At 48.9% G+C, this 16,937-nt stretch overlaps 2 protein-coding genes across 2 annotated transcripts in view; both read right to left on the reverse strand.

Moving 5' to 3' along the window:
* Positions 1-6,091, reverse strand: part of GAD2 (glutamate decarboxylase 2) — a 65,953-nt gene extending 59,862 nt beyond the window's left edge. Inside the window, 7 exon segments of the mRNA XM_032622979.1 lie at positions 3,371-3,489; positions 3,491-3,602; positions 4,655-4,772; positions 4,775-4,806; positions 5,002-5,061; positions 5,686-5,698; positions 5,700-6,091. Of these exon segments, the coding sequence (XP_032478870.1) occupies positions 3,371-3,489; positions 3,491-3,602; positions 4,655-4,772; positions 4,775-4,806; positions 5,002-5,061; positions 5,686-5,698; positions 5,700-5,762 (517 nt within the window). The 5' untranslated portion in view covers positions 5,763-6,091.
* A 3,887-nt stretch (positions 6,092-9,978) lies between these two features.
* MYO3A (myosin IIIA) overlaps positions 9,979-16,937 on the reverse strand; it is a 186,626-nt gene continuing 179,667 nt past the window's right edge. The window contains 3 exon segments of the mRNA XM_032622926.1: positions 9,979-10,724; positions 15,254-15,397; positions 16,753-16,793. Coding sequence (XP_032478817.1) covers positions 10,607-10,724; positions 15,254-15,397; positions 16,753-16,793 — 303 coding nt within the window. The 3' untranslated portion in view covers positions 9,979-10,606.

The following is a 16,937-nucleotide window of genomic DNA, read 5'->3' on the forward strand; positions in this document are numbered from 1 at the left end:
AAGAGCACATCTTAAAGAGACTGGGGTTTGGGCAGGCTCTCGCTCGTTCTCCGGCATTGTTTTACCTCACCTTTGGCCCTGCACGGTGCCCTTCAAGCTTTTTGCTCTGATGCTGACCCTGTCAGTCTGCGCATCCACAGAAAGGGAAACAGGCTTCCTGCTACTCCTCTCCGCCTCATTGCTCCCCATTTCATTAGCGCTCACAGCTGAAATCATAGCCCTCTTCTCCCTCCTGAGGCCCCTTCATCCCTCTTTCCCTAAGCCATTTCTTTGAAGCGAGGAAATTAATAAGGATTAGCAAATCTATCCATTAATCAACTCTCCCAACTCACATGCATTTTCTGGACAAATCTGGTATCTATGATCACACACTAACTCTATGGAAATGTTGGCATGAAAACCTCTGCATAAAATTGAGAGGGATCCCAAGATACGTCGTGTTGTGCCCCAGGTAATCAGAAGGTCAATTCACCCTGATGACTTCAGGAAACCGTGGAAAGAACTTTGATGCTTCCTTTGCTTGGCTTCCTTCTTCCATAAATTTTTGACCTTGGTCTATTTCACCTAAATCTCTCCTGCCTCAAAATCTGCATTCACTGATAACGCTGTGGAAACACGCAGGGAGATGCTTTGACAAATCACAACAACGTGTCCTCTTGATTTCTGCAGAAATATTATATTTGCTCGCTTCCCATGAACCTATAGGCTGCCGCCGAATCCAGGTAGGGTTCCCTGAGACCTGCCTGCCTGCTGTCCTAGCCGCTACTGCTGCTGCCCACCCCGCCGGCCCCATGTTGTGAGCCAGCACCCGGCCAAGGAGTTGGGTGGCCACGCGCTGCCGCCAGAGACAGCGAGTTTGAAACCAGAGATTAGAGCTGCTCCCGCCTCTGGACCACTCCCCACAGATCAGCAAATGAGCCAGGAAGGACGCGCAGACTCTGTGAACAGCCAGCCGCAGGCAGCTCTGACCCTGGTGTCCGTTGGGAAGGGGCCCCAAGTTGGTCCAAGCTGCTCTCTCTGGACCCGCGACACACACCCAAGGATGGCCTGGTTTACTGATGCTTCAATGCCTTTGTCTCATGGCTGAGTTCAGTGATTGAAGACAAGATTAAGCCCTCCACCACCCCACCCCACCACTAGCAAACCCAACGACCCTAGCAAACTCTAATTATTCCAGAATTTTATCATTCTCTGCACTTCTCAGTTTTCTTTTGCAACATTCCTTACAGAGGTAATTTTAACAATGCATGAAGACTTCCCCCCTGCCCCTCACTTCTCTCTAAGCCTGGAGTCCAAGTGGAAATTAGGTTAAAGACTCTCAGTAGAAAGCAGATGGTAACATGCATTTTATAAAAGAATCTTCTGAGGGACATTAGCACACCTAATGGTACCAGTGATGGTAACTGCTTCACAGACCCTAAATAGTACTAGTTGTCAAATACAAGTTACAGCATGAAACCTATAAACTTGCCAGTCAAAAAGGAAGGTGACAGCTGTTAATTACTTGAAATGCTATTTGGGGTGGGGGGAAGGACCAGAAGACTACATATGTTATGAATAATATTGACACTGAATTAATATTGATATGCCTTGGTCAGAAATCCAGCTCAATCATACTTTTTCTGACCTTTAAATAAAATGCATTAGAGCTACACTGACCCACAGTTTCACAAGCATTATGGCAAAATCTAAGTGTTGAGTTGGCCCATCTTTTCCCGACACTAAATGGAACATTGACTGACAGAACTATTACTATCATTGACCTACAACTTCCATTATCTTAACTCTTTAAATTGCATTTCAGACACCACCAGCTTTTAAGGATGAAGACGTGAAACATTTTTATCGATTCTTTTTGGCTTGGTAACAATCAAAATAATAGGTAGCAATTTACTGTTAATGTATTTAAATATTAGGTTGGGGAATAGATCAAATACAAATGAACTAAAAGCATTGCTCAGGTTTGCACCTACAGGTACACGAAAATCTGGAAGAAAAACCATCTTTAGTACCTAGCACACACATCGTGTGGACTCTCTGTGAATATAATTGAGAATGAAATCTAAGAAGTCTTCAAAATTCATATTCCATAGATTGAGTCTGATAGAAATCTCCGAGTTAAATTCTTTTCCCTATGTATCTAATTCTAAGCCTATACTTTCGCAAAAGTGGATAATAATAGTACAGGAAATCAATTTCCTAAGGCTTCTATGCATATCTTTCCTCTCTGTTGGTAAAAAGGACATGCAAAAACAAAACAAAACAAAGGGCTAAGAGTCACACGGCAAACATTCTTAAAATCTGTCGTTGATTAGAATGATACTGACAATTCATGTAATTCAAAACTTGCAAAGGAAAAGATTAAGTTGCTAGGGAAATTAATATTTTGTGATATTTTACATATTTATTTGTTAGCAAATCTTTTTTAAGGCTAAAAATCAATTTAGAGCCACAAGATCTCCCCTCCCCCCAAATTCATTCACATTTATTTTTATTGCTTTAATGAAGTGTAGCGCCACCACGTATCAGGACGATTAGAGGCAAAGTAGAAAATGAGGGGGTAATCAAAACCTGGGGAGATGAAGAGCTGACTTTGTGTAGATAAAATAAAAGCTTATCCCTGGGGCTATAAAATGGATAGAGTGTGAAGAATACTATAAGAAAGCAATAAATACAAAATAGACTAAAAATGTTTGCCCTTAAGGATATCTGATTCTCCTCTATCCCTTTTTTCTTTGTCATATATACAGAACGGTTAGGAAGCATGAACATCCTTGTAGAACATGGCTGAATTGTTAAGCTAGTTTGTACTCTGTTTTCTTTTGTGTACATTTATTTAAAATAGAGGAAACCTGAGCTCACATCTGAAGCCTTGGTCATTTGAGACAATGCCAAAATATTATCCTGCTGCTTCAACCATTACACGGATGGTTTGTCCAATTTCTGATGCTTTCTACGCCAAGGAAATACCAGCACTGCACTGGTATGTGGGCTTTTGTTTGGAGCAATGCCTTTTGCTCTTCATTTCGAGATTCCCTTTCTTTCTCTATTTTCGGTCATTTCTACAGGCCTCTGTTGACAATGGTTGCTTCTACATCAGTGGTTAATGTCCATGGTCAAATCGTGCAGTGTAGAATCTGATGATTTACACTTAGATAACGTTTCTGACGTTATCAACTTCACAAGCACGAACAGTAACAGCAAAGGGTGCTATTGATGTTAATCATTCTAATCATGACTATTTTCTTAAATGACAAAAATAACTTTGTAAATCTGAAATTATCACTAACTCCATAAAATGAAACATTTTTATAGAAAAATTAAAGCTTTAAAAGAAAAAAGGCCTTTATTATTTCTGATTGGACAATACCTGTTTTAATTGCATATTTTAGAGTTGTCTGGCAATGCATCAAAATTTCCTCCAAATTTTGTGGTTGGTCTGCCAATCCCCAGTTATATTCTTGAAGAAGCTCATTGGGTAATGGAAGTCAATCACTTGGTTGATCTATCGAAACTTTTCACCACATACTGAAGCAAAATGTCCATAACATCTTGCAGAAATGCCAAAGTGGGTCTTTCTCCATCACACGCTGGTAGCAGGTCTAAAGAATGGAATCAAAATGCCACATTTTAATTTTACAATGAAACTATCCAGGGCAAGTTTGTCAGCTGACAATTTCTCTTTGAACCGAGAGATTTTACGTTTTAAAAAAATCTTCTGGAAACGAGAGCATTTTCTTTAAAGAGGAGGGATTCTTCAAGATGAAGGAATGAAAAAAATTCCGATTCCTCTCCCTACCCCAAATTATTTCTTGCATTTCAGTTCATAACTTGTTTGCTTACTTCCTTTCTTATTTCTTTTCTTTTTCTTCTTTCTTTCTTTTTTTTAAGAGACTATGCCTCCATTCATTTGTTTCCCCAGCGTTCCCGCTAAATGTTATTTCTCAGTAAATCTTCTTAAATGATCACGGAAACACTTCAAGTCAGGAATGTTTGAGGAATGCCTTTGGGCATATCAGGCAAAGTGGATCATGCAATGTTAGGATCTCTGGCCTATTAAGAAAGCCCACTGTTTCCAAAGACAGCGTGTGTGTGTGTGTGTGTGTGTGTGTGTGTGTGTGTGTGTGTGTGTGCGCGCGCGCGCGCATGTTTGGGTGACCGCGTGTGTAAGCGCAAGGAAGTAAAACCGCGCGCAGGTCTCATGTGAATCGTTCTCCTATGAAAATACAGCTACAAATTACTCTTGCGATATAAAGACCTAGAAAGTCTCAGAAATTTTGAACTGGAAACTGCGTCCCACCTGAGGCCTCAGCGGCACCGAGGAACGGACCTGGAGCCTGGGCGCGCGCGGGCGCCTCGGCCACCGCAGACCCGAGGGCGGCGCCCGGCGGAGAGCGCCGCGGCCCCGGAGCTCCCTTGGAACGCGGGCGCCCAGCGCCCGGCGCCCAGCGCCCAGCAGAGGCCGGGGTCGGGGTCGGACCGAGGGGGGCAGGCCCAGCCTTTCTCGCTGTCGCCTTAAGGTTCTCCTAAGGCCCGCTTCCGCCCTCCACTCGACGCCCCGGCTCAGGCTCCCGGCGCGGGGTCCCTCCTGGCCGCGGTGGGCGGGGCAGGGCGAGGGGCAGAAGCTCCCGGCGGCCCCGCAAGGCGCCTTTACCTGTTGCGTGTAGAAACGCGTAGTTGATCCCCGCTTTGGGGCAGCTGCAGGGCTTCTGGTTGCAGGCGCAGGCGGCCTTGCGGGAGGCGGCACTCGGGGGCTGGATTCCGCCGCCTCTCTGCCGGCTTTCTCGGCGTCCCCGTAGAGCAGGGCTGGGCAAGGACACGGAGCGCGGACCTCAGTCAGCCGCCGCCGGCCCGGCTCCCAGCACCCCGCCCGTCCCCGGCCAAAAATCAAGAATCTCCGACCCTCGATGGGATGCGGAGGTGAGAAGGTGCCTTTGCCCCCCGCGGGCTCCGAGGCGCCTGGCCACGTCCGCCTCCCTCCCCCGGGCACCCGGCACTCACCGCACAGCTTGTTTCCGATGCCGCCCGTGAACCTCTGAGCCACCTGACACCAGGCCCTCGCTGCAAGGAAAGACAGGCAGGAGGAGGGCGAGGCCGTAAGAAAAGAGCAGAAAGACGTGTGAAATTTCGTTCTTTGTGAACGATGTCAACGTCAACGGGGTCCGGGAAAGGCTGCCTGCGGCCCCGCACAAGCGGGCAGGTGCGGGAGGCGCGCGGGAGGTGCCACTCAGTTAGGGCAAAGTCCCCTTCCTGCCTCGCTTGGGCGAGTTCTCCTAGACACCGAGGCTGTCCATTTCCTCACAGGCTCTCCTTCCAGGCATAGAATTCTCCCCCCTTTCCAGTTTTTCTTTTCCCCACCGCCACTCCGTCCCTCTCCAGGGTCCAGACACGACGATGGCGGCAGTGCCCCAGGCCCGCGAGTTCGGTGTCCAGGAGACGCCGCCGTGTTTTGGGGGCTCTCCCAGACTTCAGCGGAAAGGGCCAGGGATTCTCTGGGCATCTTCCCAGGGGATAAGAGCCTGTGGGGGGTTTGGTCTCTTGGGTCATCAGGGACACACCCCGAGGACAGGGCTAAGCGTCCGAAGTTTCCCACTGCAAGTGGAAAAAACCTCTTTCAATCTTCCCCAGCCCCGCAAACCCCAGTCCACCCGCAAGCTCGCCTCCTGCAGGTCCCGGTTCTCCTACCTGTGCCAGGGTTTCTCGGGATCCCCGGAACCATCTTCAGATGCGAAGGACCAAAACCCGGAGCCGGGAGATGCCATCGGCTCTGCGAGGCTGGAGCAGGACGCCTCTGAATGCGAACTGTCGGCGAGCTGCCCTCCGATCCGCCCTGCACGCGCGCGTGCGTGTGTGTGTGTGAGTGTGCGTGTGTGTGTGTGGCGGGATGAGGACACCGCGCGGGCAACGGCGCGGCCGCCCCGCAGAGGGTGGGTGTCACACAGGGACAGGAAACGTGCGTGTCTGCGGGTGCGTGCGCGCGTGTGTGTGTGTGTGCTGGGATTAGAGCTTAGAGACGTGGCAACGCTCTGAAAGCTCTGGGGGTTGAACAGAGAAGGCAGTTGCGGGGGTCCTCACAGCCAGGAGATGAGAAAGCCCGGAGCGCCGGAGCGATTTTGAAGGAGAGGGAGCCCAATAGGGAAGGATAAGGGGACGGCGGAAGAAAAAGCGGCAGAGGGAGGGAGCTGAACCGTGAGAGTGCGAGGCAGACAGTGCGCCAGAGCTGGAGTCAGAGTGAGTGGGTGGCAGGCGTGCATGAGGCGTGATGGTGCCGGCTGCCCCCGCGGGCCCGGGTGCGCTGTCCGGAATGCTCACGCGGCCGTGCCTCAGCAGGGGTAGACCAGAGACCTTGGCGAGGCGGGAAGGGTGGTCGAGACAGTCTTCTATTTGCCTCGATTGGGTGTATTGTTTGAGGTCTGGCTCCCGCTGCGGGGAAGGAGGGCGCGATTCCCGCGCCGCCTTCCTCCAAGAGGGTGCTGAGGTCGCTGTGACCCCGGGACCCCTGGCGACTGGGCCAGAATCGGAATCGGGAGCGGTTCGCGAGCCTGGGGAAGGGACGGTGGGGGAAGGGCATCTATGCACTGATGGGCTCAATTCAGCTCCTTAGTGGAGCCTGATGCCTGCCTACTGAGCCGCGCAGTCCCCGGGGGCGCACCATTCCGAGCTTCGGAGCGCGTGGTCGCAGAACCCACCGTCCAGGTTCTGACTGAACGGCTGGGGAGAAAAACTGCTGATTGAGGCAATTAAAATCCATGCTGGAATCTATCACCAAGGACCTCAGCCTGGGTAGAGAAATGAACGGACACTTCTTGGAAGGGGACTGGAAGAGAGCTAGAGCCGGCTGGGTTGACGGGCCGATGGGGGGAAGGGATCAGGTCATTTGGTGACCTTGGCCTGCGGAGGGCGCGCAAGGGCCCGCTGCTTACGCGTCACGGGAATCGGTGTGTGCGTGGGAAGCGTGCACCGAGTTTCCAGTAAGCAATCTGAGCTGTCCAAAGGCGGAAAGAAGGCATGGCCTGCTGGGCCCTCGTTTAGAGGGCCTCAAATCAATGACCACCCGATCCCCAAGGGAATCTTCACGATAGGGTGGGGGGTGGGGAGAAACGGGAGTTTCGCTATTTCTGAGGCTTGGTGGTAAGGGGTTTCTGCTTTCCTGAGAAAGTCATAATCTCTCCTCTCTTACATTTTCCTTTCTCTACAAGCTGTTAAACAAAGGGAGGGCGCCTTGAGAATTTGGGGCCCGTTGAGCTCGCGTTGCTTTCCCTTGGCAGTTAAGATCAGTGTCAAGTTTGCCTTGCAGCTCCTGGGCGCGCAGAGAGAGGGTGAGGATGACCGTGGCTGGGAAAGTGCTGCGTCCGGCCTCCCGCGGAGCATTCCTCAGCGTGCTGCTCCCCTTGGGCAAGCGCTTCTCATTTCCACTGTGTTCACAGGACTTTCTTTCTCTGCTCTCAGAACCACGTTACCAAAGCTGCTGCTAAAGCAGAGACCCACGGATCCTCAGTCTTGGCTACCACCCCTCGACCCACACTTAGGAAGGGCGTCATGGGTCCCGGGGACCATGGGCCACGGGGCACGTGCCCGAACCTGGAGGATCCGTAGGATCTGCACCGTGGCCTCCGGACCTTGAGCCCAGGAGTGGGAGCGGGGAAGGGCGCTGGACGGGTCCGGCCTTAGGCCTGGCGCAGAGCCTGCCGTGCCGATAAGCCTGCGTCAAGCTGTGGCCGCGCGGTTGGCAGGAACCCTGGCCTGCGTCCCACACCCTGTTTCCGGCGATCCGGGCTCCAGTGCTCCAGTGGATACAGGCGACAACGTCCAGGGGGGTAAGGGCTTCGTGGGCTGGCCATCCGCGCCGCTGGCAGAGCAGCTCCACGGCTGCTGCTCCAGCGGCGCTGATGCGAGCCGGAGAGACCCTTCCTTTGTTTAAAACACACACCAAATCCTGCACACATTTCGCTTCGAGTCAGCAAGGCTGGAGTTGCCGAACTTTTCTGCTATGAATGAGTGGTCAAAAACCAAAAGGTTCTTTAAAACAAGTATTTAACAACACACACAAAGCCGCGAAGAAAGAAAACGGATTAAAATACGAGAAAGGTAGAAATCACAAAGCCCGAATTTAATAGATTTTTTTAAACGCGATGACTTTAAATCCTACTGTTTAAACCGCATTAAATCCCGCAACTCCAGGGTATTTTGAATCTAATGGTGGTATTTACGTTTCTTATTTAACACACCCTCTTCAGATACACGCGGTGTCTGATTTGTCTTTCCTCAACGCAGGCCCAGCCTAGACGAAAATTTGCTTTATAAAGACTGTCATCTCGAAAAAGAGCCCACTCCCCCCTCACTCGGGCCTGGGTTTGGAGATAACAAAAGAGCTCTGGGAGGTAATAATTACCGTCATTAGTTCTCAAAGGAGGCAGCCACTGAATGGGAAGGGGAGGCGGGCCAGCGCTTGGGAAGAGCTTTCGAAGGCCCTTCCTCGAGTAAGGGAAGAGAAAGCCACGCGCCAGGGGCCGCCGGAGGTGGCCGGTTTCCTTGGCTGACCTATTTTTTGTCCGTAGTTTACCCAGAAATTGCATTGCAGGCCTGCCGAAGAATAGTGCACGCTACAAGTTTTCCCTGGTGTCCTCCCAGCGCTTAGGTGTCAAAGGACAAAGAAGGAGAGATGGAAAGAGAGAAGGAAAAAGGAGAGAAAACAAAGAAATTAAAAAAAAAAAGGAGAACAAAAACATTGCAACTGTTCACCGCACGTGTTTGCTATTCTCTTTTCTAGTCCCACTTAAAAAGGTGGGGGAGGAGGGATGGATTTTAGGGAGGGGCCCAACTGCCTCTCCGTCCAGCATCCGGCTGGGCTGCCAAGGCTCTGGTCTGCAGGAGCCACTCTGGAAGCTTGGACTGAGTAGGCCCGGCCACGAAGCAGAGCTCATTTTTCCCCCTAAGGCCTCCTGGTGGTGGGTGGACGGGTGAGAAGCGGCCGAGGGGGCCGGGCCACCTCGGGTTACAGGTCCCTCTCCATCGCCCACCCCAGGGTATGGTGCTCGGCAGCGCTGCTTTCGTGGGTGCCTAGGCCAGGCGCAACCACAGCCGTGCCGACGGTCCACACCGCGGGAGGTGGCTCCTCGCTCCGGATGGAGGGCCGCGGCGTGAACCCAGGTTACGGACCGGGGCCTGAGCGCACTTTGGCCTCGGAGCTCAGCCCTGCCGCAGTGGGAGGTTTCCCCTTGCGCGGGTCCTCTTGGTAAAAGGAAGAGGTTGTCCACGTCACCGCTGGGGACCTTTCCGTGCCAACTGTTTGGGATGGAGACAACCGTACCACCCACCGGGCGAGTGGCGCAACTAACGCTCTCGGCCAGCTGCACGCGCCCTCACTCTCCCCTCGTAATACTTTTCCCAAGTTCCCTGGCTCGGGGCCGCGGGCGCACGAGCCGGGGACGGCCGGCAGAAGAGACAAGCCCCCTTCCAGCCAAAACGCTGCTCCCACCTCCGCCGTCCAAGATACCACGGCACCCCTTTCCATCACCCTCTCCGGGCTGTGTAGACGCAAAGGGCGTCACTTCCATAGAAGAGCTTAACCTGGTTTTTAAATAAGACGCAGTCGACTGAAGAAGGCAAAAGGCTGCCTGCCCAACCGCCCTCCTCTCCATCTTACATACACTAAAATCCAGAGCAGTGGAGACGGCCCCAGATCTGCAGACTAGGAGAACCTTAAAAATCTGACCGTTCAGCTCGGTGGCGGGAACTAAAATTTTTATAGGCGGGGCCAGAGGAGGACACCTCGGTTGGGAGGGCTGTGGCGGGGGTGATAGAGAGAGAGTCTGTGTGCGCGAGCGCGCTGTGTTGCTGGATTTGGAGCTTTGTCTAGAGGCCACGTTTGTGTCCTCAATTATGGGGTTCTACGTTAGATGGTAAGTTTGGGATGGCTGGGGGGAGGGGTGTTGTTCGCTGATGGAGACCGAAGACACCGCACCCTCCCTCCCTGGGCGCTGCCAACCTGCCACCAGCACAGCCGGACAGCAGGAGCCTGGGCCCAAGGGGGAATCCAGCGGACCAGCCCCGAAAGCCGCGAACTTCCAAGGCACTTCCTTTATTTAATAACCTTAATGACCAAGGGAAGGGAATGAAGTTCATCTTCAAAGCCACCCCCCGCCCCCCGCCCCGGCTTTGTTCTGTCCTCACAGACTCAACCCGTCAGCGAGGACGCCGCGGGCCTGGCAGAGCCGTTTCCCGAGAAAGACGAAATCTGTAAAGTTACCCAAAAGGAGAGAGGAGGGGTCGGCGAGAGCTCAGGCGCAGTCGGGTCCACAGGAGTCGCAAACAAGTGAACAAAGAGACACATTGGGGGCCAGGGCCAGGGATGCCCAAACCGGCGGCTGGTGGGAGTGGAGGATGCGGGAGCGCGGAGACGCGGCGTCCGAAGGGCTCTCCGCCCTCCGAGCACCAGAGGCTGGCCCGGGCACTCGAGGGGCGAGCACAGCGGGCAGCCCCTGCCAAGGCCAGGGCTGCGGCCCCAGCGCCTGATGGCGCAGTGCCTGAGGATCCCCCGCCTTGGCCCCGGCAAGCTCCGCAGTCTCGGGCACGTGCCGACGGCGCTGGCCGCCGAGCAGCGGGGCTACACATGCTGAACGAGGCGCCGGCGCTGGGAGGTTTTGCGCAGGAGCCTCCTGTAGTCGTAGGGGCTGGCGGTGGGCCCATTCTCCTCCTCCTCGCGGTCCCCCGCCGCCCAGCACCTGCGAGCGAGACCCGGGGCCGAGCATCAGCGGCGCCACCGCGCGCCGCGCATCCCGCCCACCCCGAGCCAGGCGGGTCCTCCTCCCACACCTCCCACCAAACTGCGGGCGTTTAAATAACCGCACGTTCAAGACAGCAGGGCAGTGACCAAAACGGATCTGCGACATCGCCTCAGCAGGTTTTCAAAACTCCTGAGCGAGGAGCAGAAGGGTCGGTGGAAACCTGGTGGAACCCGGTGGTTTGAATGACAGCTAAGTAAAGCATCAGAAGGTGTAGTTCAGAAAGGTGAGTTTGGTTTGGCTTGAAATAAATTCACAACCAATAAACAAACACTTTAGTACGTTCTGGTCAAACAGGAAACTCAGGTGCCTATACAGACAACCATCATTTTGCAACTGCTCAGTTGTTTCCTAAAACGCTGGCCCCAAATCTGACCCACCCCTCTGTTAGCCGCAAGGAGTGGACCCTGTCAGCTTTTTTAATGCTTCCACGTTTTCAGCGAGGCTGCTGGGTCACCTTCCTGAACCCACTGCTGAGAAGCCCTGCCAACGTTTACCTTTAGGGTCTGGGTCTGCAGCTTGCCTGGGGAAGTGGGGAGCTCCTAAAATGCAGCTACATTCTTTCATTTATTCATGGAGCACCTACTAAGGCATCAGCCACCAGTGTAGGTGATGGTGAACACAAGTCGCTGCTTTCCCAGCATTTATAGTCTAGTGGAGGAGAGGACCATGGACAGCTCCAATACACCAGGTGGAGGGAGGTCTACAGAGTCTACAGAGAAGTAAAGCAGGTTCATGGGGAAAGGCTGGCGGGTGTGTGTGCGTCTACGCAATTTCATAGAGGGTGATCAGGAAAGGCCTCTCTGATAAGGTGACATTTGACGAGAGGCCTGAAAGAACGGGAGGAGAAAGCCAGGCAGATCTCTTGGGGAAGGGCAGTCATGCCAGGATGATGCAAGACCCACGTAAAGGTCCCAAGATGAGTGTGTGTATTGTGCTCATGGCGAAACAAGAAGGCCACTGCGGTGTGAATGGGGCAAGCAAGGGGGAGAATAGTGAGGGACGAGAGCAGGAGGAATGAGGGGACAGTGTGACAGACAACATAGCGCTTTGAGACCATGGCAAGAATTTGAATTTTACTTAGAGCAGGAGACAAACTGGAGGTTTCCGAGTTGAGTGATTCAGTGGAAGTAAGGAGGCTTGTTAAGAGACACTGCAACAGTCTTAAGCAAGACTGACAGGCTTAGGCTTGTGGAGGTTAGAACTGGTCAAAATTTAGTTATCCTGGTAGGTCAATCTGGAAGAGTTTGCTGAATGGATGTGGGGTGTAAAAGAAAGGAATCAAGAATGTCTCCAAGGTTTTTACCGTAAACCACAGGAAAAGTGAGGTTGCCATTTAACGAGATAGGGAAGGCTACAGGAGAGCCCCTCATGGGGGAGGGGGAGATAAAGATTTTGGTTTCAGTTGTGCTAAGTTTGAGATACTTACTAGATATTCAAGAGAAAAGATACCGAATAGACGGTTGGATATATAAGTGCTGACCTATGCTAGAGATTTCAGTTTGGGAATTTTAGGTAAATAGATGACATTTAAGGTCACGAGAGTATGCGTTGATGATGCAAACAAAGGACTGGGACTCTCCAGTGTTGAGAGGTCAGTGAAATGAGGAGGAATCAGCGAAGGAGAATGAGAAGCAGAGGGTGAGGTAGGAGGCAAACCAAGGGAAGGAGCTGCTGTCCTGGAGGCCAATGAAGAAAACGTTTAAAGAAAGAGTGTCAAATGCTGCTGATAGGGTGAGATAAGGATTGAGAATCATCACTGGATATGGTGACCTTGGCAGGGACAGTTTCCATGGAGTGATGGGAATGGAAACTTGAGTATGGTGGCTCAAGAAAGGATGGGAAGAGAGGCCCAGGAGGAGGTAGGATCTCGCCCATCTATTTACTCTTCCGCTGTAATGAAGAGCAGGAATACGGGTGTTCTGGAAAGTCAAGGATGACTTCCAGATCGAGTCAAGGGTACTTTTTATGATGCGTCCAATTGGATCATATTCGCAGATTGTCAGAAATGATTTGGTAAAGAGAACAAACATTCAAGGTGCAGAAGAGAGAGGGGACAGCTGCAGGACAATGTTCTGGTGGACATGAAGGACTAGAATTCAGAGCACAAGGGAAGTTTGGTCTTAGCTACAAGGACAGTCATCCATGTTATCACTGACTACCTTGCACTTGCTTTCATTCATTCAAATTCATGAGACACTCAAATAATCATTGCTTTTGTCCCTGATTCCCAGACCTGCTCATACCTTCCTGGTGTACTTGGGTGGGGTGTGTGTGTGTGTGTGTGTGTGTGTGTGTGTGTGTGTGTGTGTGTTTATGTTCAGATAAATATATTTATTTATTTATTTATCTGAGTACACTATATAGAGTATGTATTATATAATATATATAAATATTTTATCAGAATAATGTATTAGTATCTATATAAAATATGTACTATATATTTCTATATAGGATAAATATATAATATTTATTAGATCATAATTTAATATATATAATAAGATATATAAAATATTCTTTCTACAATAACATCTTCCAACATATAGCTTGGCCTGAAGCTTCTCTAATTGTCCCAAAAGGTCCTTTAGAGCTGTTTTTCTGTTTTGTTTTCGCTTTCTATTTTAAAGCCAAGATCCTATCAAGGTTGACCTACTGCACTTGGTTGTTTTGTCTCTTTAATCTTCCTTAGTTTAGAAATATCCCACCTTGGATTTACCTGTCAGTATGGTTAGATAAGAATCCTTTCTCTCTCGAGTCCAGATCCTCAGACACAGATATAAGGATCCTATCTTGACACGGACCGCATCACTACCTCCTCAACCACCCAGCGTGGGTGCTAAAGGTTATCAGCTCTAAATTCACAAAGGCCTGTGTTCAAATTCTAACCCCATCATTTATTATCTAGGTGACTGTTTGCAGTATTAAACTAAGCAGGCTTAGCTTCCTCATCTGTAAAATAGGGCAAGGAGAGTAACCATCTCGCTAGCTCCTGTGAGGGTTAAATGAGATAAGAGCAAAGGTAACAGGATAAGAGCACAGCCTAGCACACCGCGAGCGCTCCGCCAAGGTGAGCTCCCAGCTTCTAGTCTAGTGAACTGCCTTGACATCCAGAGATGCCACTGGAACACCAGGGAGTGAACACGTTCACAGCAGATGTGTGCCTGCTGCTGCGGGGAGGGGAGAACACGCCTGAGGGGAGGCAGACTGGCTTGTTAAAACGGGAAGTGGGTGCATCAGTGAGAAGCCATTTGAGCAAAGAGTGAAAGCCCTTGGGTTTTAGTTCACTCACTCAATGTGGGACTTCGAGCAAGTCCCTTAATCTCTCGGGCACTTGGTAATTCTCCCATATAGAACTCTGTGGTTGGACCAGAACATCTCTAAGCTCCAAGATGGAAGAATACATCTTCTTTTGGAGACAAGGGGCAGAAATCATAGTTCTGGACAAGCAAGTGAAGATGATGACAGCCACCATTTATGAAACACCTCCCCGGCGCCATGTCTCGCATTAAGTGCCCCGCATTCATCATTTCATTTAATCTCTCCAACAACACGGCGAGGCAACTAGTAAATCCTTTTGCAGATGTGAAAACGGAAGCTTAAAGAGGTCTAGTAACATGGCAAGGTCACTCAGCTACTAAGTGGCAGAACTGGGACCCAAATCTGAGACCGTCTTGCTCTAAACCCTCTTCTCTTAACCACACAGCACACTGTACAAGAGGCAGCTATGGGGGGGGGGGGTCTGCGTGCCCTGGGCTGACAGGGTGTTCACCTTAGGATTTTGGAAAAACAGCTTTTCATTGCCTGGCACCGCTCCCATTTCTCATATACCACATGTCCATCTCATTATGTGCCCTCAATTTCAAAACTTTACAAAGAATTTTTTGGGGAAAGAAAATAACATTCCCAAAGTAGTAAGTAAGCTACAAATGGTTTAAGTTAAATGTCAAACAAAGTTGGTGGCAAAGTGAAAATCAAATCCAAAATACATATTTCTGTATGAATATTTCTCCCCAATTTTTTGTTTTTGGTCTGACATCACTGATTCTGAGAAATTACACAGCATAATCGAGAAACCAATAAGTAAATAAAATCACACTGGTTAAAAAAAAAAAATCACACTGGTTAGAGCTTAAACACAGGTTTTGGGTATTATTAAACACAGATATTGTTCATAATTATATAGTATGACCACATAATTTATCATCCAAACCAAACAACTTTTGAAAGGGAGTGCTTTTGATTATCACACCAAGAAAACAGGTAAAAACTGGGATTGTGCTAGAAAACCTGGGATGTCTGATTACCTTCCCATAATCCTTATGATTTTACCTTTAAACAACACATCAATCATAAGACGCAATGCTCAGTAAGAACGCTTTGTCATTAGTCCATACGTAAATGAAAATGCTTTAGAAATGGAATGGTGAGTATAAAATTGAAAATGCTGTACTTCAACGTACGTTTATTACCTTTCATCAGCTTTAAAACATTGATTCTGGAGTTCTTGCTGTTGTCTTCGTTCTCTTAAACTAAGGTTATGTTCCTCTGGTCCAGGATGACTGGGCAAAATTTCCTTATAATAGAAATCTTCCAAATCTAATAATTTTCCCTGACTGCAAATGAACACATAAACACACCACAGTATCAAGCTGTCTACTCACTTAAACTTACAAGACACTTGTTTTCTTCGTTTAAAGTATTTACGATAATTAAGCAGTAACACAGGTATGTCAACAGGTATGAGAGAGGTCTTGAAATGTGCGAAAACAGTATATACCGTAAATTAAAAAGAAAAACAAACCCCTCACTTCTTACCTTTAAGAGGGCATTAGCTGCTGGAACAGCTTTTCCAAGTTCTACCACGTTCAACTTGGCACAAAACTAGTAGTTACTAGATAGCCGGTGATTATAATGCTCACTTGGCCAGTCTACATCAGGACTCACAACTGACCCTTGGGCCACCATGAGGAAAGCTGACCTTTATGTACTAACACAAGCATGTCCCAATTTTATCAGCCCACTGAGGCACACCATGTGTCATGATCTTACCTTACTTCCTTCACAGGTAACCTTCTGTCCTTCCCTACCCATTTGTCTTTAGGGGATTGATTTCTGTGCTAGATTTTAATTTCTGCACACAACACACACACAGGAGTGTGTCCTCAACCATTTTCATTCTTGGATCTAGTCAAACTGCACTCTGGTTCCTGTGGTGCTTGGTATCTCTGGTCTGATGGAACTTCATCTAAGGTCAACAGGTGTCAGTCTGAAAAACTACTGGGTGTTACAGTACTTTGGGGAAAAGTGCTTTTCAAGTTAAGATACCAATCTGTAAATGAACTTTCAGAATGCCACTGATTCATAAATCAGGAACTCTGTGTCCACTCATGCTTAATAGAAGAACCCTTGATTGTTTTGAGCACTGTCCGGAAATTCGTTGCTTGAAATATAATATTAAAAGAGTATAATATTAAAACAGTAAAGCACTGGTGGGCTGAAATGTTATAGGGAAAGGGGAATAGTGTGATTAGAAGTGGGCCACACACGCAGGTGATATAAACCTCATCTTCCTAACAAATACATAAACATTATAAGAAGTGATTTAGCTTGTGTTGAAGAACAAAAAAGTACAAAGAGTTTGGGGAAAGAAAGTTCATGAACATGAGTGTGCTCAAACTGCTCAAGCAAAACCATATTAATGGGGCAAGAAAAGCAAATTCCGTACTGTTCTCAGTAAATGACTTGCACTGTGTTATCTCAGTATATTTCCGTATATATAGTATATATAAGATAGGTAAGATCTTATAAATTACATATAAACCTCATATTTATAATATAAATGTATTGAGAGCACACTACTTCCCACAATCTATCCACATAAAATGGGTGGTTTTTAATCATAATTTGAACATATGGAGTTATATTTTGGTTTGAGAAGATGACATTAAAAGTTAGACATAATAATTACCTATCTTTCCTCGATCTTCGTTTTTCTTCTTGGATTGACTTCTAAACAGAATAGAATAATTAAAAAAGACTCTATATCATATTATGATCTTAATAAGATTAATTTATATATTACTATAGTATCAACATATAAATGTATTCCTATAAAGCTGATTTAGAAATAAGCAAGTGGATAAAATACATTTA

Source organism: Phocoena sinus, chromosome 2 (genome assembly GCF_008692025.1).
Source record: "Phocoena sinus isolate mPhoSin1 chromosome 2, mPhoSin1.pri, whole genome shotgun sequence".
In the NCBI taxonomy this organism is placed as follows: Eukaryota; Metazoa; Chordata; class Mammalia; order Artiodactyla; family Phocoenidae; genus Phocoena; species Phocoena sinus.